The sequence below is a fragment of the Manis pentadactyla genome, chromosome 17 (genome assembly GCF_030020395.1).
Source record: "Manis pentadactyla isolate mManPen7 chromosome 17, mManPen7.hap1, whole genome shotgun sequence".
NCBI classification, from domain to species: Eukaryota; Metazoa; Chordata; class Mammalia; order Pholidota; family Manidae; genus Manis; species Manis pentadactyla.
Window position 1 is genome coordinate 36680742 of NC_080035.1, and position 26008 is coordinate 36706749.

The window sequence follows — 26008 nt, forward strand, 5'->3', positions numbered from 1 at the left end:
TGTGAAGGAACAACTGTGAAAACAGAAAAACATCTTTTGTTCACCAGACTAAATCTTCATAAGCTACCATTTTGTAATTCCGAATCCTGTGGAACAACATTCTGGAGGTTATTAAATTGAGACTTTTGTCTTTTATTTTTAGCACACTCAAGTGTACATATAAATCTCTGGAATGTCGAAGGAGTGGCACTCCATAAGTGTCAGATATTTTTTTTCTGTTGTCTATTCTAAAGAGTAGACCAGTAAATTAAGAATTTTGATTTTTTTCTCCTGTATTTGCTTTCTTTTTGGAGCTCTGTGACAGAATAAATAACTTTTTTTTGTGGATGGATTATTGAATAGGAAAATCTCTTCCAAATTTGTTTCTAGCAGTGATTAATGATTAATTTAACCAAGCTAGCATTAATGGAAAAACATTATGGTATTAAATAACTACATGGCTGGGTATTGTATCAGTGAACAATAAAAAAATAGAATTCATAATCTAGATTCAGAACCAAAGATTGCACTCTAAGTTGCCATCTTCAAAGGTGGAGTTTTTTTTAGTGTTTCGGAATATAGGGACTTACAGATAACTTTGTAGATGCTGTCATGGCAACTTAAACTTGTTCGGTAGCAGATTCTGAGGTAACTGTCAGCCTATTTGGGGGAGTTGTGCTACATTTAATTTTTGCTCAGTCATTCTCCTAGTGTAACAATCAGTCATGGACTTGAATGTGTTACCAGTAAGAACTAGGAGGCTACTTGGATGAGTTTTACTGTACCCTTTAAATTTGACAAAATGCATTCACAACAACACAGACGGACCTAGAGGGCATTGTGCTAAGTGATAAAAGCCAGATGGAGGAAGACAAATACCATATGATTTCATTTACATGTGGACTCTAAAAAACAAGACAACTGAACAAACAAAACAAAACAGAAACAGACTCATAAATATAGAGAACAAACCGGTGGTTGCAGGAGGGGAAGGGGGATATGTGAAATAGGTGAATGGGATGAAGAGGTTCAAAGTCCCAGTTATAAAATATGTTATGGGGATGTAATGAACAGTATAGGGAATGTAGTCAATATAAGTAATGTAGTCAATAATAAGTCAATTCTGTAGTAAGTTTGTATGGTGACAATACCTATTGTGAGTATTTCATAATGTATATAAATGACAAATTACTATGTTATATATGTGAAACTAATACATTGTATGTTGACTTTATCCCAATTTTAAAAATCTGGCAAAATAATATGATTGAAGGTACCTTTTGAAAGAAAGATTAATTTCAGGACAAAAAAAATGAAAATTGTTAATAGAAAAAAACTTCTTAGGTCCAAAAAACTATAATGAAAGAGATTCTTAAACCAGCTGTTGAAACAGAAACAAATATTACACCTTTCTTTAATAAATGTGGAACTATTTTTGAGGACATGCCTTTTAATATAGATATGTGTCTATATGGCCTAAGAGGACTACTACTTACCACTGTTTGCTGTGCTGTTATTAATCCTGACTTTTTTTCTTGGCTGTGTAATTTCTGTTGGGCTCTTGGCTCTGAATAACATATTGAGGATGGAATAGTGACATATATGATTTTTAAGAACGTTAAAAAGAACACTAAACTGATGGTGGCTTTCTAGTAATTGTGTATGTTATTTATTTACTTTCAGCTTGATTAATAAACTTAAACCTGGTGTCATTAAGAAGATCAATAGACTGTCTACACCAATAGCAGGTTTGGTAAGTAACAAAGGATTGTTAAAACTAGATTTCTTTGTTTTGGGAATGTAGGAAGATGGGCATAAACTGGTTCTCTTATCTGGAATTATCACAGAAATTAGAATTAGGGTTTTTTGCTCAAGAAAAGTGTTTTTCGTGATGTCTACTTGTGTCTTGAATTCCTCTGTTTCCCTTCTGCGGGAGGCTTTGTTTTACTTACTCTATTGTGTGTATCCTCAAACTTCATATATTCCCTTTCTTATTTCTTCCACAAACTGCACTTGTGTAGGATCATGTTCTTTCTGAAGCTCAGCCTTGCATACATTGTTTGCGACTTGACCACAGTTCAGGGGGACTGTCCAGTGTTCACCAGTCACGTGTCTGGTGCTCCATGCTTCTGCATGGCTTTCTTCACTCAGCACACAGAACTTGGAGTGCATTTGCAGCATGCTTGAGACCTGTGAGCTCCTTTGCTTTGTAGAGTGTGCTTCCTATCAGTGTTCTGTATGGTGTTGGGCAAGGCAGTGTTTTCCTCTTTGCTTTAGTGATATTACCCAAAAAAGGACTAAGGATGATTCTCTAGATTCTATCTAGTTTCAAATTCAGAATTTTATATATGGAAAAGAGCCCACACTGTCAACACATTCTGGTGGGTGAAGACCTTGAAAGACCAATAATAAGGTGTCTGTGGAAATAAGTAATTTGTAACAAGTACGAATGAGGGATAATTTTCATAATGTTAGCAACCCTGAAGAATCAAGGCTGATGATAGGAATCAGTTAAAAAAAAAGTTAATTTTACAAAACACTGAAATTTAAGACAGTTAATAACTGGAATGTAAAATAACATAAATACTGTCTTTAAAATAGTTAGGCAGCTCCTATTCGGGAACCTTCTGTTAGGATGTCCATGTGTTTTCAGATTTCAAAAATGTGAAGGATTAAAGATAGCAGTATCAAAATTTCTGGGTTTGCAGCTGGCATGAAAATCTCATCAAAATTTTGACAGGAACAAGTTGGTTGCAACGTGTGTGTTATTAGAAAATACCTCTAGGAGGAAGGAAAGGAGTTTTTACAGCTTTCTTTTTTTCTTTAAATCATCAGGTAATTACAATATTCTTTTAAATATAAAATATATATAAAGTTCCCAGAAATATTAGACACAAATATTAATTCCTTCCTTCTTACCAAGTTGTTTCTGTTCTATTTCTATCATGACTAGGTGGCTGATATAATATTATTATTGGTCTAAAATTTGGTGAGGTAAAGAAGTCATATATATATGCATATATTGCTATCTAACTATATAAATAAAAATGTACATGTATGTATGAATTACTTATGTAACAAGTCAGAAGGTATTATTTAAGGAATGAAATTAATGAATTTTGGTTTTTGAGTTCTTTCTAGTAAGGAACATTCAGTTTAATAAAATAAATAAGTTTACTTGAATAACTTACATGAAAAAAGATTGAATTGTACTAAACATACTCTCTTCTCAAATGACTTGAATTATTAGATATTTTAATGCTTAGATTTTAAATTGTCATTTCTGGGATCAATTACATACATTTAAATGAAATGAGCCTTTGATCTCAAGCACTACGCATATTTGAAATGCTTAAATTGTGGGGGTTTTTTTGTTGACCACTAGAGGTTTTATTCAATCTTCTGATTATATGATTAGATGAAAGTACAAATGTATTTTATATTTAAATCCAAAGATCTCTCCAAGTATTTCTATTTCAAGCATAGAAATTCCATCTAATTTAGATTTTATCTCGGAAAGCTAAAACGAAATGTATTTCCGGCATATTAAATAGGGTAATTTCCTAAACAAAGGACATGAGCATTTTGTTGGTGTAGGAGTGTAAGAGTGAACACAGCCACAGAACTAGGCTACAGTTTTTTAAAAAATCATTGTCATGCTTCATTTGATTCCTTCTTCCAATGTATGTGTGTCAGGATGGTTGTACAAAAACTTGAAGACTCAACTTTAATTGTGATTTAGAGCTCCAGTATCTATCTTATAGGGTTTTTGAGGATGAAAAGGGATGATGTAGAGAGAGTCAGCCATACAGATTTTCAGTGAATGTTTTGTAGCACATTCATTCTTTTTTTTTTTTTTGAGAGGGCATCTCTCATATTTATTGATCAAATGGTTGTTAACAACAATAAAATTCTGTATAGGGGAGTCAATGCTCAATGCACAATCATCAATCCACCCCAAGCCTAATTCTCAACAGTCTCCAATCTTCTGAAGCATAACAAACAAGTTCTTACATGGTGAACAAATTCTTACATAGTGAATAAGTTCTTACATGGTGAACAGTGCAAGGGCAGTCATCACAGAAACTTTCAGTTTTGATCACGCATTATGAACTATAAACAATCAGGTCAAATATGAATATTTGTTTGATTTTTTATACTTGATTTATATGTGAATCCCACATTTCTCCCTTATTATTATTATTATTATTTTCAATAAAATGCTGAAGTGGTAGGTAGATGCAAGATAAAGGTAGAAAACATAGTTTAGTGCTGTAAGAGGGCAAATGAAGATGATCAGGTGTGTGCCTATAGACTAACTATTAATCCAAGCTAGACAAGGGCAACAAAACATCCACAGATGCAGCAGATTTCTCTCAAAACAGGGGGGGTGAGGTTCTAAGCCTCATCTCTGTTGATCCCCAATTTCCCACCTGATGGCCCCCCTGTGACTTTGCCTGTCTTAGGTTGTTCCTCCCTTGAGGAATCTTACCCGTCTCTGGCTAAACAGTCATCTTCCGGGGCCATACAGGGAAATGTAAAGTTGGCAAGTGAGAGAGAAGCAATATTGTTTGAAAAGGTTAGCTTTTTACTTCTTTGCAGATTTATCCCCTGTGGCTTCTATGGCCAGCATTTGTCTTGATGTATCTTTACCACTTGGAAGAATTATGATACTCGGTAATTTCGATATGAGGCACGAATTCTACTTAAGGGTTGTAATTAGGAAGGAAGAAGAAAAGCTATAGAAGTAGCAGACGGAAGGAAACATGGGAAGATTGATTATTTCTTTGACATATCTTCTTGTAGAGTAACATAAGCATGTATAGGTTTTAAACTACTAATTAAATTGCATACACACATTAACATAATAGGAATACAGCTACATAACCAAAGCAGACCTAAAATTACCAGCCATCTCCAGTGAAACCAAAAAAAACAGTTAGGCACCCTAGGCATTTGTGAAAACTTATCTATGATATGGTGGATATTGTCCAACTGAACTTGAACAATCTGAGAGAAATCAGACAAATTAAAACAACCCATTCCTGGGAACTGTTCACATCCCATATGTTCTTTTAACAGTAGATAGTCTATAGTGGTAAGATTTTGGAGCGCTGCAACTTGCACTTCTCCTAATTCTTGGTTGAGTTCCGACAGTATAGATCCAGTCAAATTTGTTGTTTCACTGTATGCACAGGCCAGCTTACATATCTCTTTCTTCATTCCAATGGCAAGTCCAGGAACTGGTGGGATGAATGCAGCTACAACTGCAACAGCGCCAGGATCTTTGTTGAAGTTTTTTGAAGATCATCTTCTGGAATGACTCTTCCAGAGAATGTTGATGTTGGAAGTTCTTCTTCATATCGTATCTTAATTCATTTTCTGGGTAGCCAAATTAGGCTTTGATCCTCTGTATAAACACAAACAAACCCTTTGCCCACACTTTGATATGCCCTTTATACCATTGTGAAGAACTTATTGGAGGTCACCACACAGGAACTGCTTTTTTTTTTGTTTTAAGAGAAAGGAATATTATCAGAAAAATGTATTTCCATAGCTGATCATCTGACACCCTTTAAATGATCAAAATTAAGGATATTTAAAGCATGCATTAATCATTGATTTACAGTTAGTTTTATCCTATCAGGGAGTAATCCCCCTTTTCTTTTTTTTTCTTTTTTGTTATCATTAATCTACAACTACATGAAGAACATTGTTTACTAGGCTCTCCCCTATACCAGGTCCCCCCCACAAACTCCTTTACAGTCACTGTCCATCAGCATAGCAAAATATTATAGAATCACTACTTGTCTTCTCTGTGTTGTACAGCCCTCCCCTTTCTCCCACCCCCCCATTATGCATGCTAATCATAATACTCCCTTTCTTCTCCCCCCGCTTATCCCTCCCTACCCACCCATCTTTCCCAGTCCCTTTCCCTTTGGTACCTGTTAGTCCATTCTTGGGTTCTGTGATTCTGCTGCTGTTTTGTTCCTTCAATTTTTCCTTTGTTCTTATACTCCACAGATGAGTGAAATCGTTTGGTATTTCTCTTTCTCCGCTTGGCCTATTTCACTGAGCCTAATGCCCTCTAGCTCCATCCATGTGGTTGCAAATGGTAGGATTTGTTTTCTTCTTATGGCTGAGTAATATTCCATTGTGTATATGTACCACATCTTCTTTATCCATTCATCTACTGATGGACACTTAGGTTGCTCCCATTTCTTGGCTATTGTAAATAGTGCTGCGATAAACATAGGGGTGCATCTGTCTTTTTCAAACTTGATTGCTGCGTTCTTAGGGTAAATTCCTAGGAGTGGAATTCCTGGGTCAAATGGTAAGTCTATTTTGAGCATTTTGAGGAACTTCATACAGCTTTCCACAATAGTTGAACTAATTTACATTCCCACCATCAGTGTAGGAGGGTTCCCCTTTCTCCACAACCTCGCCAACATTTGTTGTTTGTCTTTTTTATGGTAGCCATCCTTACTGGTGTGAGGTGATATCTCATTGTGGTTTTAATTTGCATTTCTCTGATAATTAGCGATGTGGAGCATCTTTTCATGTATCTGTTGGCCATCTGAATTTCTTTTTTGGAGAACTGTCTGTTCAGTTCCTCTGCCCATTTTTTAATTGGATTATTTGTTTTTTGTTTGTTGAGGTGGGTGAGCTCTTTATATATTCTGGACGTCAAGCCTTTATCCGATCTGTCATTTACAAATATATTCTCCCATACTGTAGGGTACCTTTTTGTTCTATTGATGGTGTCTTTTGCTGTACACAAGCTTTTCAGCTTAATATAGTCCCACTTGTTCATTTTTGCTGTTGTTTTCCTTGCCCGGGAGATATGTTCAAGAAGAGGTCACTCATGTTTATGTCTAAGAGGTTTTTGCCTATGTTTTCTTCCAAGAGTTTTATGGTTTCATGACTTACATTCAGGTCTTTGATCCATTTTGAATTTACTTTCATGTATGGGGTTAGACAATGGTCCAGTTTCATTCTCCTACATGTAGCTGTCCAGTTTTGCCAGCACCATCTGTTGAAGAGACTGTCATTCGCCATTTTATGTCCGTGGCTCCTTTATCAAATATTAATTGACCATATATGTCTGGGTTAATGTCTGGAGTCTCTATTCTGTTCCACTGGTCTGTGGCTCTGTTCTTGTGCCAGTACCAAATAGTCTTGATTACTATGGCTTTGTAGTAGAGCTTGAAGTTGGGTAGTGAGATCCCCCCTACTTTATTCTTCTTTATCAGGATTGCTTTGGCTATTTGGGGTCTTTGGTGTTTCCATATGAATTTTTGAACTATTTGTTCCAGTTCGTTGAAGAATGTTGCTGGTAATTTGATAGGGATTGCATCAAATCTGCATATTGCTTTGGGCAGGATGGCCATTTTGATGATATTAATTCTTCCTAGCCACGAGCATGGGATGAGTTTCCATTTGTTAGTGTCCCCTTTAATTTCTCTTAAGAGTGACTTGTAGTTTTCGGTGTAGGTTTTTCACTTCTTTGATTAGGTTTATTCCTAGGTGTTTTATTCTTTTTGATGCAATTGTGAATGGAGTTGTTTTCCTGATTTCTCTTTCTATTGGTTCATTGTTAGTATATAGGAAAGCCACTGATTTCTGTGTGTTAATTTTGTATCCTGCAACTTTGCTGTATTCCGATATCAGTTCTAGTAGTTTTGGAGTGGAGTCTTTAGGGTTTTTTATGTACAATATCATGTCATCTGCAAATAGTGACAGTTAAACTTCTTCTTTATCAATCTGGATTCCTTGTATTTCTTTGTTTTGTCTGATTACCATGGCTAGGACCTCCAGTACTATGTTAAATAACAGTGCGGAGAGTGGGCATCCCTGTCTAGTTCCCGATCTCAGAGGTAAAGCTTTCAGCTTCTCGCTGTTCAGGATAATGTTGGCCGTGGGTTTATCATATATGGCCTTTATTATGTTGAGGTACTTGCCCTCTATACCCATTTTGCTGAGAGTTTTTATCATGAATGGATGTTGAATTTTGTCAAATGCTTTTTCAGCATCTATGGAGATGATCATGTGGTTTTTTGTCTTTCGTTTTGTTGATGTGGTGGATAATGTTGATGGATTTTCGAATGTTGTACCATCCTTTCATCCCTGGGATGAATCCCACTTGGTCATGGTGTATGATCCTTTCGATATATTTTTGAATTAGGGTTGCTAATATTTTATTGAATATTTTTGCATCTACATTCATCAGGGATATTGGCCTGTAATTTTCTTTTTTGGTGGGGTCTTTGCCTGGTTTTGGTATGAGGGTGATGTTGGCTTCATAGTATGAGTTTGGGAGTATTCCCTCCTCTTCTATGTTTTGGAAAACTTTAAGGAGAATGGGTATTATGTCTTCTCTGTGTGTCTGATAAAATTCCAAGTAAATTCGTCCGGCCCGGGGGTTTTGTTCTTGGGTAGTTTTTTTATTACTGTTTCAATTTCTTTGCTTGTGATTGGTTTGTTTTACTTTTGTGTTTCTTCCTTGGTCAGTCTTGGAAGGTTGTATTTTTCTAGGAAGTTGTCCATTTCTTCTAGGTTTTCCAGCTTGTTGGCATATAGGTTTTCATAGTAGTCTTTAATAATTCTTTGTATTTCTGTGGAGTCTGTCGTGATTTTTCCGTTCTCATTTCTGATTTTGTTGATTTGTGTTGATTCTCTTTTTCTCTTAATAAGTTTGGCTAGAGGCTTATCTATTTTGTTTATTTTCTCAAAGAACCAGCTATTGGTTTCATTGATTATTGCCATTGTTTTATTCTTCTCAATTTTGTTTATTTCTTCTCTGATCTTTATTATATCCCTCCTTCTGCTGACTTTAGGCCTCATTTGTTCTTCTTTTTCCAGTTTAGATAATTGTGATATTAGACTATTCATTTGGAATTGTTCTTCCTTCTTCAAGTGTGCCTGGATCGCTATATACTTTCCTCTTAAGACTGCTTTCGCTGTGTCCCACAGAAGTTGGGGCTTTGTGTTGTTGTTGTCATTTGTTTCCATATATTCCTTTATCTCTATTTTAATTTGTTCATTGATCCATTGATTATTTAGGAGCATGTTGTTAAGCCTCCATGCTTTTGTGAGCCTTTTTGTGTTCTTTGTAGAATTTATTTCTAGTTTTGTACTTTTGTGGTCTGAAAATTTGCTTGGTAGAATTTCAATATTTTGGAATTTACTGAGGCTCTTTTTGTGGTCTAGTATGTGGTCTATTCTGGAGAATGTTCCATGTGCACTTGAGAAGAATGTATATCCTGTTGCTTTTGGATATAGAGTTTTATAGATGTCTATTAGGTCCATCTGTTCTACTGTGTTGTTCAGTGTCTCCATGTCCTTACTTATTTTCTACCCAGTGGATCTATCCTTTGGGGTGAGTGGTGTGTTGAAGTCTCCTAGAATGAATGCATTGCAGTCTATTTCCCCCTTTAGTTCTGTTAGTATTTGTTTCACATATGCTGGTGCTCCTGTGTTGGGTGTATATATATTTAGAATGGTTATATCCTCTTGTTGGACTGAGCCCTTTATCATTATGTAGTGTCCTTTATCTCTTGTTACTTTCTTTGTTTTGAAGTCTATTTTGTCTGATATTAGTACTGCAACCCCTGCTTTCTTCTCGCTGTTGTTTGCCTGAAATATGTTTTTCCATCCCTTGACTTTTAGTCTGTGCATGTCTTTGGGTTTGAAGTGAGTTTCTTGTAAGGAGCATATGGATGGGTCTTGCTTTTTTATCCATTCTATTACTCTGTGTCTTTTGATTGGTGCATTCAGTCCATTTACATTTAGGGTGACTATTGAAAGATATGTACTTATTGCCATTGCAGGCTTTAAATTCGTGGTTATCAAAGGTTCAAGGTTAGCCTATTTAGTATCTTACTGCCTAACTTAGCTAGCTTATTGAGCTGTTATATACACTGTCTGGAGATTCTTTTCTTCTCTCCCTTCTTATTCCTCCTCCTCCATTCTTCATATGTTGGGTGTTTTGTTGTGTGCTCTTTTTAGTAGTGCTCCCATCTAGAGCAGTCCCTGTAAGATGCCCTGTAGAGGTGGTTTGTGGGAGGCAAATTCCCTCAACTTTTGCTTGTTTGGGAATTGTTTAATCCCACCATCATATTTAAATGATAGTCCTGCCAGATGCAGTATCCTTGGTTCAAGGCCCTTCTGTTTCATTGCATTAAATATATCATGCCATTCTCTTCTGGCCTGTAGGGTTTCTGTCGAGAAGTCTGATGATTGCCTGATGGGTTTTCCTTTATAGGTGACCTTTTTCTCTCTAGCTGCCTTTAAAACTCTTTCCTTGTCCTTGATCCTTGCCATTTTAATTATTATGTGTCTTGGTGTTGTCCTCCTTGGGTCCTTTCTGTTGGGAGTTCTGTGTATTTCCGTGGTCTGTTTGATTATTTCCTCCCCCAGTTTGGGGAAGTTTTCAGCAATTATTTCTTCAAAGACACTTTCTATCCCTTTTTCTCTCTCTTCTTCTTCTGGTACCCGTGTAATACGGATATTTTTCCTTTTGGATTGGTCACACCGTTTTCTTAACATTGTTTCAATCGTGTAGATCCTTTTATCTCTCTCTATGTCAGCTTCTATGCGTTCCTGTTCTCTGGTTTCTATTCCATCAATGGCCTCTTGCATCCTATCCATTCTGCTTATAAACCCTTCCAGAGTTTGTTTCACTTCTGTAATCCCCTTTCTGGCATCTGTGATCTCCCTCTGGACTTCATCCCTTAGCTCTTGCATATTTCTCTGCATCTCTGTCAGCATGTTTATGATTTTTATTTTGAATTCTTTTTCAGGAAGACTGGTTAGGTCTGTCTCCTTCTCTGGTGTTGTCTCTGTGATCTTTGTCTGCCTGTAAGTTTGCCTTTTCATGGTGATAGGAGTAGTTTGCAGAGCTGTGATGAGTGACGGTTGGAACAACTTCCCTTCTTGTTGGTTTGTGGCCCTCCTCTCCTGGGAGAACAGCTACCTCTAGTGGCTTGTGCTGGGCAGCTGCGTACAGACAGGGCTTCTGCTTCCTGCCCGGTTGCTATGGAGTTTATATCCGCTGTTGCTGTGGGCATGGCCTGTCTCAGGCAGCCGCTCCAAAGTGGTGGAGCCCCATTATAGGGGGAGCGGCCGGGAGGCTATTTATCTCTGTGAGGGCCCTCCGTGCTTCCTGCTTCCCAGGGGACTTGAGTGCCCAGAGATCCCCATGTTCCCTGCTTCTGTACTAAGTGTCCCAGGACGTTTCCGTCAGGCTGTGAGGTCCCTGTCCCTTTAAGACTTCCAAAAAGCACCCCTTCGGGAGACACTGGGTTCTCGCAGGTGTGGACGTGGTCTGGATGTTGTCCTGTGTCCTCTGGTCTCTATTCTAGGAAGAGTTGTGTTTGTTATATTTTCAGAAATATATGTGGTTTTGGGAGGAGATTTCCTCTGCTCTACTCATGCCGCCATCTTTGCTCCACCCCCAGCACATTCATTTTTTTAACAAATAATTGAGTGTCTACTAGGTCAAGAATGTTTCTAGTTTATAAAGATATATTGGAATAACAAAGACAGATAAGGACCTTACTGTCAAAAAGCTTGCATTCTAGTTGAGGAGTGAGGACCTGGCAAATAAATGAATGAATGAGGAAGATGTCACTAGATAATAAGCATGTTGCAGAGACTTACAGCAGACTTTCTTTGGGTGAATATCCATGAACAGTTGCAGTTGTACTATGAAGACCGACCTACGAATTCCTCATGAAAAGAGTGTTTCAGAAGCCATAGTTTTTGACACTTGTAGAAGAAAGATGGAAAACCTGAGCCAGCCTCTTCACACTGATTTTTGGGTTCACAGCACCTAACATAGTGAGTGATACAGTTCGGAGATTAAAGATTTGTTTGAATGAACAAGATCTCCATTGTAAAATTAGAATTATATATTTGATAGAATAATGTCATAGGTTGAATTGTGTCTCTCTCCCCCAGAGAAGATGTAATATATTGAAGTCTAAAATCCTAGTACCTCAGGATATGATCTTATTTGGGAATAATGTTATTGCTAATGATTCAATTAGTTACGATGAGGTCGTAATGGTGTAGGGTCATCTTCTGATCTAATAGGACTGGTGTCCTTATAAGAAGATGGCCATGTGAAGACAGATTCACACACGAGGAATGCCATGTGACTTTTGAGGTTGGGACTGATGCATCTGCAGGCCTAGGAACACCAAAGATTGGCCACAAACCACCCAAACTAGGAAAAAGCAAGGAAGAATCCTCTTACAGGTTTTGTAGGAGTATGGCTTTGTGGACACCTTGATTTTGGACTTCTGGCCTCCAAGTATGGAACAATAAATCTCTGTTGTTTTAAGACACCCAGTTTCTTACACTATGTTATGGTAGCCCCAGGAAACTAATTCAGATAAATGTTGTAATTAACATTTACCTAAAAATGGTTTTTTTGAGATGTGTATGGATTTACAGGAGGTTGTAGAAAAGCACTACAGAGAGGTCCTCCATGCCCTTCACACAGTTTCCCTCCCGATGATATGTTGCATACCTTTGGTACAATATTAAAACCAAGAAATTGGCATCAGCACATCCAAAATCCTTAATCAAATTCATCAGTTTTACATACGGTTAACGTTTTTTAGTAAAGAGCAGAGTTGCTTTCAAACTAGGTAAGATGAAGAGTGTTGTAAGGATTTTTCAGAGGACTCATTAATCCAGTACCCAACATAAACATGGCAGCCACATTCTACATGATTACTTCTTTCTGCCCCTTTCCAACAGGAAGTGGTGTCTCTTAGATGAGGATCCCAAAGGAGGAATCTGAATGGATCAGATTATCTTTTCTTTCCAGGCTACAGATATCATAGGTCACTGGCCAGCGAGTGGACAAGTTCCTTGAGAAGGGGGTCATCTTGGCTAAGTAGGCTATGATCAGGAGTTTTGGCTTCCTTTGGCTCACTCAAGCTTAGGAGTGTGAGTTGAAGTGGGTTCCGTGAAGTGTGGGGTAGATACAAAGTTAAGTCAAATACAGTTAAGACTTAAACAGTTTCTGTGTTAAGGGTTTGTTCAGCTGAGTGGTTATAGTGCTCTAAGCCCCCTCTTCAATTTCTCCTTTCTTACTATGTTTCTTTGAGCTATAGTTTTTATCCATTTCATGTCTGTTATCAGGTGTATTCAGCTTGGAAGCCAAGGCAATAGATTTATCCTTTGCAGATGGACCTGTGTGAGACACGTGGAATATTCCCTGACAAATGACAATACAAAGACAGATGTTTAGATGATTTAGAATTAGATGATTTTGAATGCTTTGCTTGAAACATTCATATGATTATATGATTATATGATTATCTTTTCTTTGGAAAGGCAGTGATCATGTTCTCATAGATCTTCTAGAGATAAGGCTTTTCTCACTTCACTGAGTTTTACTTCATAAAGAAATACATTTTCCCTTATCTTTTCATTCTTTCTGTTCTTCACAAAGCCATGCTAAAGAAACAAACAAACAAACAAAAATGCTAGCCTAGGAGTCTGAGTTTTCCAAAAAATTAGCTGGTGTTAAATATGGGTATGTTAAAATCATTGAAACTCAACCCTAAAACTTTATTTGGGAATTAAAAAACTTAACCTCAAAACAAAACCCTGAGAAACAGGCAAAATATTCTGATGGCTAAAAGAGCCACTGAACACGAGCAATATTTACCATCTGGTATGTTAGCATCCATGAAATAAAATATATAGAAAACCTCAAGGAAATTATTAACCCTAAGACTTAGTCATCTTGGACCTGCTGCCAAAGCAAGGTTTCTCAACCTCAACATTGTTAACTATTGATATTTTGGATCAGATTATTCTTTGCTGTGGGGGTCTCTCCCGTCCATTATGGAATGTTTAGCAGCAGCCATGGTGTCTACTTGTTAGATGCCCATAGCACCTTACCCTCAACCCCCACTTGTGACAGCTGAAAATGTCTCCTGACATTTTGCCAACTGACTATATATTTGATTGCCCTGCTCAGGCTTGCCATTTCCATCGCAATTTCCCTTTGAAAAGCAATGATATTCCAGAAAATTTGCTTTGAGTCATTCATCTGTTTGAATGTTCATGTGTCAGGAGTGGGCTTAATCGGACAATCCTCAGTGTATCCACACTTATATTAGACATGTGGGCTGAATTTGAACATCTTTGCTCTAAAAGGTTATTCTTTCAGATTACTTTCAAGAGTGGGATGTATATGGTGTGACTGTGGATGCTGGTAAGATAGTTTCATTCAGGAAAGCTGGGAAATGTTGTAGAATGCAGGAAAGCGGCAGAGATGCCAGCTGGCTTAAGCTCTCAGAGGGATGAGTTTCCCTTGCCTTCCTAATGGCTACTTCAAGAAATAAGGCAAGTCTATGACAAGTTCTTACTTCCATATTTTCAGAAAGCTATCATTGATAACATCCTTGTATCTGTGTAATGTTATTTCTTACTCATCTTCATTCTCTATACACTTGGGTTTCAGCAAAGTACTGCAACCTAGTCTATGCCAAGGTCACTGTTGAAACATCTAATTATTCCTTTACATCAATAATAGAAAATTCACCTGAGGAATCAGCTGTAAAATTTAAATGTTCTTATCCAGGTTTTATCATGTGCTTTTCTAAAACCCAACTCCCAGGCAGCAACTATATTTATGACATTCTTTTTCCTAGGGTAGGGGAGTATGGCAGTTGGAAGACAGGTGGTTTGTGGGACACTGAGCTTCAGAGCTCTTTCTAAAAATAAAACCAAAATGTGAGAACACAAGACAAGTGTTTTCAGGGAAAAAAGCCCACTTGTTTCCCAGTTGAAATAATTTCAGAAGTACGAATGTAGTTACTGTTTTCATTGAAGGGTGGCACTTTTCTGGATGGGAGGTAGGAATAAACTGTATGGTTGAAGAGAAAACACTCAAAGAATATTAGAATGTGACTTGGATAAGCAACCTATACATGCCTTGCTGGAAAGAGTGGTGGCTGAGGGTTGCATTCTACTGGGTCAAACCCAGTGTGCATCTCAGAGGGGCTATCTCTAGTCGGTGGTAAGCAAGATACATTTGTGAATATATTTGGATGCAGTGTATACTGATAACAGGTGGCAGAATAGGAAGAGAGAGAAAGTTGGTATTGTAGAGCTGGTTTAAAATTACCATTTAATGGTAAGGTTATTAGTGTCTATATTCTGTTCTTGAATTATATTGCTATTGTAGATTTGAGGACATTCACCCAGCAAATTTGGGAGAGGCTTCCACCAAGCAAATATTTTTTGATTCACTGATTGTTGCCTGTTTGAATGCTTAGCTAAGAAGAGCAGCAGTTATACTGAGCAGATATCTGGCTGCAATGACTTCCCATCTCCAAATGAATGGTGGGTTGGGGGGCAACATTGAGGTTCCCTCCCATAACACTTCTGCCTCAACTCTTACTTAATTTTCCTGTTCCTGTTTTCCTCACAGTTGATAAATAATGGGAGCTAAATGTTTTTATAAATTACTATACTTTTATATTTTTGTTCATTTCTCACTTATTACTGTATTGGAACAATCACATATGCCGGATCAGACTTTAGTGTTTCATCGCAATATTTTCTTTCATTTCTTAATAGAGATGATAAAGGTTAAGTGATATCAATTTAATAAAAAATTGATTAAAATTGCTCAGTGGTGATGTCATGATTAAAACTACACCAAAGAAATGTTTTTATTTCAAAAAGAAGGTAAAGCATTGTTATAAGTTGTACAGTTAGGCCTCAAACACTAAAATCTAAAGTATTCTCATTTTACTAGTTTGTCACTCTCATTATTTTCTTTAAAAACAAAACAATAACAAAAGCATGGAGTACTTTTTCTTAATAAAATATTGGAAAGTACTATAGTATTGCCATTATTAATGTACTGCTACTCTGGTATAAGAAATTATAGCATAGAAGTTAGCCATTTACTTAAGTAGGGCTACTTTACACATTGAAAATGGCATTTTCCATGGTTATACTTTAATTTAAATAGTTTTTTCCTAATGTATATTTTGCTGGAATTTTTGTGGGTCACCACTGTATTTTGAAATAGTTTGGGGTTAACCAATAGTCAAGGCTGATAAAATAGACTGAATGTATATTGTCACTGGCTGACTTCAAGGTAACATATATTAGATATTAAATATCCAAATGCCTTCACACCTTCATATAAATGGCACATAAAGAAGTCAGTGATTGAGTTATTATAAAGTATTTTTAGGAGGTTTCCACAAGAGTCTCCTTGTCTCTCTGCTTCTCTCCAACTTGCAATTAAAGATAAGTGTCACCAAGAGTGGAAACTGAAAATCTCAGTTGAAGTGGTTTCCTATATCCTCATAATTCACAGCAGCACTGCAAATCAGGAAACTCCTGTTTTATTTTTAGCCACAATCTTTTAGTCATGGCATTGGCACAAGTTCAGGAGCTCTTCCCTAGAGTTCCAGAACTTACTTGTTTTTAAATCTAAGACGAACACTTATATATCAACTTTCAGCCTTAAGGGCAACTTTAAAAAAAAATTAACAGATTCCTAAAGCAACACTACAATTAACTCATAGAGTTGAAAAAAAATTGATTCAGAGTAAGATTATATCATACATGACGGTTTTATTCAGATGCACAAGCCCTTGGAACATCTCTCTTTAGGCACCTTTTGTAATGTAGAATTGGAAGGGGAAGAACAAATGAGGTTAGTAAGAAACAGAATCCAGAAGGCGTTGGTCACTTGATGGGTTTTTACCCCTCCCTTCCTAAAAATGCGTATTAAACACCTGCTAGGAGCCAGGTACTGTCCTAGGGACTTGGGACACAGCCACAGAGAAGGCAGAGAGAGTTCCTCCCTGATGGAGCATGGTTAGTAAGTCAATAACAACCTTGTCAGTAACCAGTAATTACACTGAAACAATAAAGTGGATGATGGAGAACGACTGAGTGCATGTATGAGAAGTATTTCAGAGACAGCTTATTTCTAGAGTTCACATTTGATCAGAGACTTGAATGAAGTGAGGAAGTGGGAAGGTGCAGGGATGGGTGGGAGTTTTCCAAACAGAAGAAGAAGAAGGGGGATCAAGTTCGGAGCAGGCTGGACCGACAAGGAGGACCAGCTCAGGAGCTGCATGTCATAGAGAGGTAGGCTAGCAAGGCTGCATAAGGCTTCATGGGCTTTTGTGGGCAGGTCACATTATACTCTAAGCACGGCGACAAGCCATTAGGGGCTTTTGGTTAGCTGTGGTAAAAGATGCACGTATCTGTGAATATACTAAAAAATCATTGACGCATACACTTTAAATGGGTGAATTGTATGGTTTGTGAATCATATCTCAATAAAACCAAGGTAAAAAAAAAGATCACAGGTGGGTTGGTGTGTGAAGAATAGACTGAAAGAACTTGAGAATCAGGAAAGCCAGGTAAAGAATGATGATTATTTGTGTTAGTTTGACTGGGCCATGGTGTGTCTAGATATTTGGTCAAACGTTATTAAAATATTATTGACGTGTCTTTGAGGGTGTTTTTTGGATGAGATCAATGTTTGAATTGGTAGACTGAGTAAAGCAAATTGTCCTCCCTCCTGTGTGCGGGCTTCATCTGATCAGCTGAGGACATGACTAGCACAAAAAGGCTGATGCTCCTTGGGTAAGATGGAACTGTGCCTGCCTGACTGGGGACCTGGGACCCTGGTCTTTTCATGCCTTTGGACTTGAACGAAAGCATTGGCTCCTCTTGGGTCTCAGGCCTGCTGGCTTTTGACCTGGAGCTTACACATGCCATGAACTCTTTGGTCCTCATCCCTCTGGACCCAGACTGAAACTACACTGTCAGCTCTTCTGGGTGCCCAGCTTGTGGGTGGGCAGATTTTGGGATATCTCAGCTTCTATTATTGCAAGAGCCAATTCCTTATAACAAATCTTTATATATATATACGCACATATATATATATACACACATATAGACACTGTAAACATATATATGTATACATATATACACATGTGTATATATGGTATGTATGTATATGTATATATGATTATATATATATGTACACACACACATATGCTGTTGGTTTTATTTCTCTGGGAACTCAATACAGTTGTCCAGATCAGATGGTGGCAATTTTGGGAATGGTGAGAAGTGGTCGGTGCTTCTAAATGCTTTGGTGGAAGAGTGTGTAGGGCTTGTTAATGGCTTGACAGAGAAGCCAGGGTTTTTTGCCATAGTAGTTTATTGAGATGGTAAATATGGAGCAGAGGTTGGTGGAGGGAAGGGGAGAACAAGGGAACCTGTGGAGAATGAAGCAGTCTACCTAAGAGTGCACACTTGGAAATGGCAGAAAAAAAAAAAAAAAAAGGGATCAATGTCTATTTCAGATGTTGTCCCTAGCAACATTATGGAAAGAGATTGTTAAAGGGATGATTTGTGATTATTGAACAAAAGAGAAAGTAATTAGTAGAAGTCCACCTCGTCCATCCCAAGCAAGTGCTCTGTAGCAGCACATCACTGGGGTAGTCCCAGCAGAGTCCACGAAACCTGCTCGAGGTCATGAAATGGCCTAGGGTGGTTTTGTTTAGCTTACACAGTTTTTGCTTGTTTTTTAAAATTTAAACCAATGTTTGCATAACCTCGGATTTTAGATATAGTCCTCATTTCTGACTTTTCAGTAGATCTGGTAACAACAGGTCTGCATTCCCTCAAAGCAACCATTATGTGAGGTGTCCTGTAGGCAGGATGGGACTCTGGTTTCCTTGTCATCTCCCTGACATTATGTCCATTTTATTCATTTACATTTTAGTCACTCATGTTACCAGCCTTCCTCTTTTAAGCACCGGTCTTAGTTCTTGCTAAGTATCTGTTGTACTGCCATTGGTATAGTCAAGATGGAGAAAAGTGGACCAGATGCTAATGTTTTTAGATGAAATCTTAAATAGTTAAGTAAAAACGCTCAATTTTAAGGATCCAAAATGTAAACCATGTGAATTTGGAGAGAGTTTACTTCTCCATATAAGCTTCTGGCAGTTGCCTTACGGCTTTGTACTTGTCTTGTTTCCATAAAAAAAAAAAGGAAAAGATGGGATGAAAACATGGAAACTGAACTTAGTTCAATTTGTAGATGTTGGAGCAATAAGGCATAGCTAGTGTACTGGATATAAAAATCTGGAATTAAAAATGATATAGATTTTTTGGGCCCAAGGCTCCAAAAAAAAAAAGCTTATCAGGAATGAATTTCAACTGAATTTAGCTGAAAAGAATCAATCACATGAGTCAGTGGTCTTATATTATCTACATACCTGACCCCACTGATAGGATAATATGATTTTTTTAATCCATGATTTCCAATTCAGATTCTTTATATCCACCTTATTTTTCATCTGAATTGGACCAGCCTCCTGGAGCATTAAAACTGTGATGTTGTCCTGTGAACTGTAGATGTCAACAATTCAAAATACCCACAGCCTGTGTGAAGAGAAGTTAGGTAAATTCTGTCCATTTACTGACCACTTACTATATGCTAGAAACTACGACAATCACATATCTAGTGCCTCACCAAATCCTCACAATCACTCTATTTTCATTTTACAAGGGGACTGTTATTATTAGGGTGACCCTTCAAGGGGCGATGATTGTTGTGATAATTAACCATCCCTGGAGTAATGTTTGGAGTTACAGATGCTTCACTTTGAGAAGGGGGCCCCATGGCTCCCAAAGACATTTTACCCTCCAACCCATGGAACCTGTGAATGTGCTGTAAGGTGGCACAGAAATAGGTTGCAGGTGGAATTAAGGTTGCTAATCATTTGATCTTGAGATGGGGAGAGGAGCCTGGATTATCCAGTCGGGCCTGACTGGTGTAATCATACAGGTCTTTGTGAGAGTGTGGACAAGGGAGTGAGAACCAGGTAGACGGTACTGTGAGGGAGACTCCGCCCAGTGCCGGTGGTTTTGAAGATGGAGGAATGGAGCCTGTAGGAGACAGAAAAGGAAATAGATGCTCTCCTGGAGCCGCCAGAAGAGCACTGCTCTGCCAATACCTTGATTTTAACCCCGTGAGACTGATTTTATTTGTTTGTACTCTAGAGCTGTAAGGTAATGACCTTGTCTTGTTTTAAGCCACTAAATTGTGGTTTACAGCAGCAGTGGGAAATTTTCTGATAGTTAAGAACACAGACTCAAGAGTTGAACTGCTTGGTTTGAATTCAGCTCTACCACTCACCTTGGGCAAGTCGCACACCTCTTCAACCTCAGTTTTCTCATGCATAAAATGGAAGCAATAAGACTTCATGTTCTTTTTTGGTGGGAATTTGAGATCATTTGGCCAAGTGCCTGAGCATTCTGCCTGATATATAGTAAGAACTCAAATGTTAACATGGGAAAATCCACTATTCAGTGGAGGGTCAGGATTGTATGAAAACTGAAAAATGTCACATGAAGGACTAGGGATGTTGAGGAAACCAGGGATATTGAAGAGGAGGCATGAGGCTGGGGGAACACGGAGTATGCGGGGTAGGAGACCTGTCCGAATAGCTAAGGGGCTGTCATGTGGGAGAAAGACCAGATTTAGTTTGAATTAAGTAGGTAGATTCAGGATCGATGTTTTACAATTAGCATGAGGGAGTCCTTGGCCTTTTTTTGACATAGGATGACTGAAAGTGAGTCAGCCTCATAAAGCAAGGAGTCCTGAGGGCTGGTGATCCAGCTGTATCGTTTGTAAAGTGACTGCCCGGAGCAGAGGGGAGAGGCTGCGCCGAAGGAAGGTGAATCCCAGCTAACTGCAGTTTTACTGTGTAGTTTTCCTTCATTAAACATGCTTCATTGCTTTGCAAAATATGTTCTAGCATCACTATGACATATTTAAGCAATTATTTGTTTTACTTTGGAGCACAGAACATGGATAGTTTGAGGACAGAACTTTCTCTTTTATTCCCATTTTGGCCCCCCATCCCCCTTGCCTCCACCTCTGGCAGCCACTCAGTTGTCCTCAGATAAAACTTAAGCATTTGTTATAACATTTAAAACAAAATTACAAGTAGGTAAGTCATTTAGAATTCATTTATGGTGTAAAGTTTAATGGGAGTAATATGCAAGACCGTACCTTAATGCATGTTGTATTTGACAAAGAGTGCTTTTGCTTCAGCGTGGTTAATTGCCCCCCAAGTTGACTGTTTCAGTACCTAGCCCTTTCCCAGAGCATTCAGCCAGCATTCCTTTGACCTGCCGCTGCCTTAACTTGCCAGTTCTCAGCCCTGTCTCTCTTGGTCTGGTTTTTGCTCCTGCTCTTCCCAGCAGTGCTGGAGAGAAAAATGAGCAAGCTGCCGGCACACTTATCATATATAATCCGCTGGGCCCTCAGTGTCGCCTGGAAATCCCTTGTAAGCATTCCTGCTTGGTTCCCACTCCCGTTTTCACATGACAAAACTTTACCGCTCTCCTTGCCCTCAGTTCTTTTGCTTATGAGCAAACAACTGCGATTTTTTCTTTGTACAGAAATAAGGACTGAAGGAAAACTAAAAAAAAAACAAAACAGAAAAACCTATCTGCTTATTTTCCTCACAAATAACTACTACAGCTGGAGCTCTGTAAAATGTAGCCATAAAATGCAGGTGTTCCTTCACAGCTTACATGCATTAGCTAGGCCATAAAATAGAGGATAGATTCTCCGAAATAATAAAAATTACGGTCATCTGAGCAAAATTGTGACTAAACTGCTTTCTTAATGAAAACTGCATAATTAAACTGCAAATTTGGGTATATTGTAGTCCCTCTCTTGCATAGGAGAAGCTTTAAAATTTTTTATATGATCATAAGTATATCATAGGAATGACATTCAAGTACTTCGGATGGTGGCCTGTGGGTTCTGTAATCTCTAAGGGATTGGTGTCCACACTGAAGAGAAACGCTGCTTTGAATCATCTCTGGAAATATTTTCCTTATCTTATTTGCCAGAAAACTTATTTGTGTACAACTATTGATCAGCTGGAGGATCTTGGAATGTGGATTCTAATTCAGTAGGTCTGGGTGGATGTAGAGCATGTGTGCCTACTGGGCTCTCAGGGACGCCCATGCTGACGGTGTGTGGGCCACACGTAGAGAAGCCAGAGGCTCAGTCAGCTGCTCTCCAGCTAGGGCGTCAGCTTCCCCTGAGTAGTGACTCTGCACCTTCTGGTGATTCTGATGTGGCTGACTGGGGACCGTTACTCTAAAGTATGGACTTAGTTCAGTTTGTGCTGCTCAACAACCTTTTCATTGCCAGCGTAGACCTGACTTCCTGGTACTGTCAATTCCAGAGGCAGAGGAGGTGTAGGGGCCTCAGTGCCATACCATAAATAGAAAAGGAATGGATGTCACAAAGACTTTTGGCCTCAGGATAAATTGATCTGCACCATCATGTGCTCAAATTCAGAGGAATTAGATAATGCACTCTTTTTTAAGCTGAAAATTTTTCTTGAAGTAGGATAGAACCTTACTGGGAATAGCAGGCCAAAGTGAGCCTGGGAGGAATGGTTCACTGATGGTGTGCCCCCCTCATCTGAGCAGACCAACTTAGAGAAGGGCTTCTCTTGAAGGGATTTGTGGGTGTAGTTTTTGTCTAATGGAATGAAATCCCATAAGATTCACAGAAGACTTACAGTATTTTGGAGACAATTGCATTTGCAGCAATACTGTAAACACAGCCTGAAAAGGACAGAGGATTATAAAATTTAGTCCCTCAGACTCCTACAGGCAGGAAGCAGACTGAGAAAGCTACACTCCTGAAAAACACAGTGACTTTTAAAAAAATTTTTTGTTATTATTAATCTACAATTACATGAGGAACATTATGTTTAATAGACTTCCCCTTCACCAAGTCCCCCCCACATACCCCATTAGTCACTGTCCATCAGTGTAGTAAGATGCTGTAAAATCACTACTTGTCTTCTCTGTGTTGCACAGCCCTCCCTGTGCCTCCCCCCACATTATACATGCTAATCGTAAGGCCCCCTTTTTTCTTCCCCCCCTTCTCCCTCCCTTCCCACTCATCCTCCCCAGTCCCTTTCCCTTTGGTAACTGTTAGTCCTTTCTTGGGTTCTGTATTCCGCTGCTGTTTTGTTCCTTCAGTTTTTCTTTGTTCTTATACTCCACAGATGAGTGAAATCATTTGGTACTTGTCTTTCTCCGCTTGGCTTATTTCACTGAGCATAATACCCTCTAGCTCCATCCATGTTGTTGCAAATGGTAGGATTTGTTTTCTTCTTATGGCTGAATAATATTCCATTGTGTATATGTACCACATCTTCTTCATCCATTCATCTACTGATGGACACTTAGGTTACTTCCATTTCCTGGCTATTGTAAATAGTGCTGCAATAAACAGGGGTGCATCTGTCTTTTTCAAATTGGGCTGCTGCCTTCTTAGGGTAAATTCTTAGAAGTGGGATTCCTGGGTCAAATGGTATTTCTATTCTGAGCTTTTTGAGGAACCTCCATACTGCTTTCCACAATGGTTGAACTAATTTACATTCCCACCAGCAGTGTAGGAGGGTTCCCCTTTCTCCACAACCGCGCCAATATTTGTTGTTGTTTGTCTTTTGGATGATGGCAACATACAGTGACTTTTTAAGGAAGTAGAGAGATGATTTTAAGATGGAATCAAGAATCCAGGGGGTGAGGCAAAAAACCATGCAGTGGCATTCACTGGCCTTGAATCCTAATGATTCATTTCTCCACACTTTGAATGGGGATGTGTCCCACCATTGAATGTTGGGTATGTGTGGGGGGCAGGTAACCTGTTGCTTTAGTTCAGTGGCATTCAAGTTGAGGAACGGTAGTCGAGGGCTATTCTTAAGGAACTACACCTCAGGAACACCTGGGTCTAATGAGATTTGAGACTTTGAGATCATCTTGTAAAGGGCTGAGGATTTCCAGGGCCTTGGGAGGGGTGAGTGTATTTTGCATGTGGGAGGGACATGAATGTCTGAGGCCAGAGTAACTGTGGTCCCCAGTTATTCTCACTTCCTACCACTTTTTTTCTTGTGTAGTCCTCACATGGAATAGGGCTCCCCTGAGTAACTAGTAGGATACCAGGAAATAAGGAACTGTGACTTGAAAAGTTAGACATGAGGCACTGTAGCTGCCACCTTGCCTTCGCTTGGGTCATTTGCTCTGTAAAGCAGCTCAGTGGAGATGCCCATTTGGTTGAGGCTTCCTGCCGACAGCTGGCCCTGATTTGCCAGCCCTGAGACAACCACCCTAGGAGGAGCTTCTTCAAGCCTCAGGAAGGCCTTGAGGTGACTGCAGACCCCCCTGATGAGACACCTCCAAACCACAGCCCTCCAACTTGGGCTCTCCTGAATTTCTGACCTCTAGACACAATGAGAAATCATGAATGTCTGTTGTCTTAAGCTGTTAAATTTTGGGATGATTTACTCTTCCTTGCTGTGGAACAGTAGATAGCCAAAAGAGGTACTGTGATGGACTAATAAACCTGGGGGTCTCGGTAAATCTTTGTGGCTTCCTCGTCTGGCCTCCGTCACTATCAAGTATTGTTTCTGATCTGTTCATCTCTACCCGACCGTCGTACCCTCCACCCCACACCTCTTATAACTGATTCAACTAAGGAGCAGAGGGGGACTGGGGAGAATTAGCCATGCTCTATGTGTTTATATGGTATCTGCTTTTTTTCATGTCACAGAAATTTAAAACCAAAGGAGCTATTGCAGATCTTCAGGGATCAATATTTTGTTTTTGTGAAGTCACTTTAGGGCCTCGAAGTATAGGAATTGGAGCATTTGGTGCAGGCTTTTGACACAAAATATTTTATGTAAACTGGGCTATGAAATATTTCTGTGAAGGGTTGGGCTGGTGAGTGCTGGGCTTCCCTTCCCTTGCTGAGAAGTCATTTGCCCTTAAGGATGGGTTACAGATGCAGAAACTACTACTCATTTCACAAGATAAGAAAGATAGGGCCAGAAAGGTTGGCTAATGCTTCCAAAGCCACACAAGTGGTTAGTGGCAGAGCTAACTGGGGGTCCTGGCTACCAGATTAATGAGATAAGATTTGTTTCAGGTTTGTCCTTTGTTTTTACTGTTATCTTTGTTAGTTTCAAGTGAAAATGATTCCATTGAATGAGGACTAAATGATTCCCATTTACTATGTTGAGCTGGGTGTGGCTTCGTGATGTGTTGACAGACATGAAAATTTTATGATTCTGTATCTCCCCTTAGGCAACTATCTGCCTAGGTCCTTTAGAAATTGCAAAAAATAAATTACTAGTGGGTTCAAATCCAGTAGACATGATTTAGTTATAATTCTGATCTTACTTAATACAACCTGTTCCCACTATGTAGGCCACATGCGACTTTGTTAATAAAGTTGGTTTTCAACTTAGGCATCATTGAGCTATTCAAAAGATAGTCTGCCTTTTAATGTAAAGGCTTTCTTTAGAACTAGAATTTAATCATATTTTTTTCTTTATCTTCAATGAAGTATAGTCATGTTAGATTTTAAGATATCTCTTTCCAAATACTTGGATGGTTTTGAAGTGACTTTATTCTCAGAAACATGTACATATTTGTCAACCGGATAAATACTACCATGTTTTTATAAAGCATGAAGAGCTATTTGGCTGTCAGTTCAATAAGTTTACTTTTGGTTTAACTTTGTTATAATGTTTTGTAACATTTTAAACATTCAGAACCAAACTGAATTTGTAGGAAGACCTCTAAATGGATTATCCCTTTTTTGAAATGAGATTTTCTTCCTGTAGGATTTGGGGTACTGGTGCACCAAGCCATTTGTTCTTGTCTGCTTCTCTGAGGCAGTTTTAGAACCATTAATTTCAGTCATTTGGTAATTAGATAGTACAGGTTTTAGAAATTATGTGAGCTTAAAATAATCACTTCTCCTGGAATTTTGCCAATACAGTTTTCCTTTCTGGGGGTATGTGCGGGGAGCCTCCTTCCATTGAGCTGCTCAACTTTTGACTTAAAGTTCCTTTTGTTTTTGACCTCTTACTTCAAATGAATTACAGATTTCAGCCTTCAGCTG

General features: G+C 38.7%; 1 protein-coding gene across 13 annotated transcripts in view; it reads left to right on the forward strand.

The window, feature by feature from the left end:
- Positions 1 to 26008, forward strand: part of LMO7 (LIM domain 7) — a 192186-nt gene that overhangs the window by 76218 nt on the left and 89960 nt on the right. For all 13 annotated transcript variants that reach the window (XM_036893911.2, XM_036893917.2, XM_036893906.2 and 10 more), the window contains one exon: positions 1663 to 1732. In XM_036893911.2, coding sequence (XP_036749806.2) covers positions 1663 to 1732 — 70 coding nt within the window. The remainder of the gene's footprint in view (positions 1 to 1662; positions 1733 to 26008) is intronic.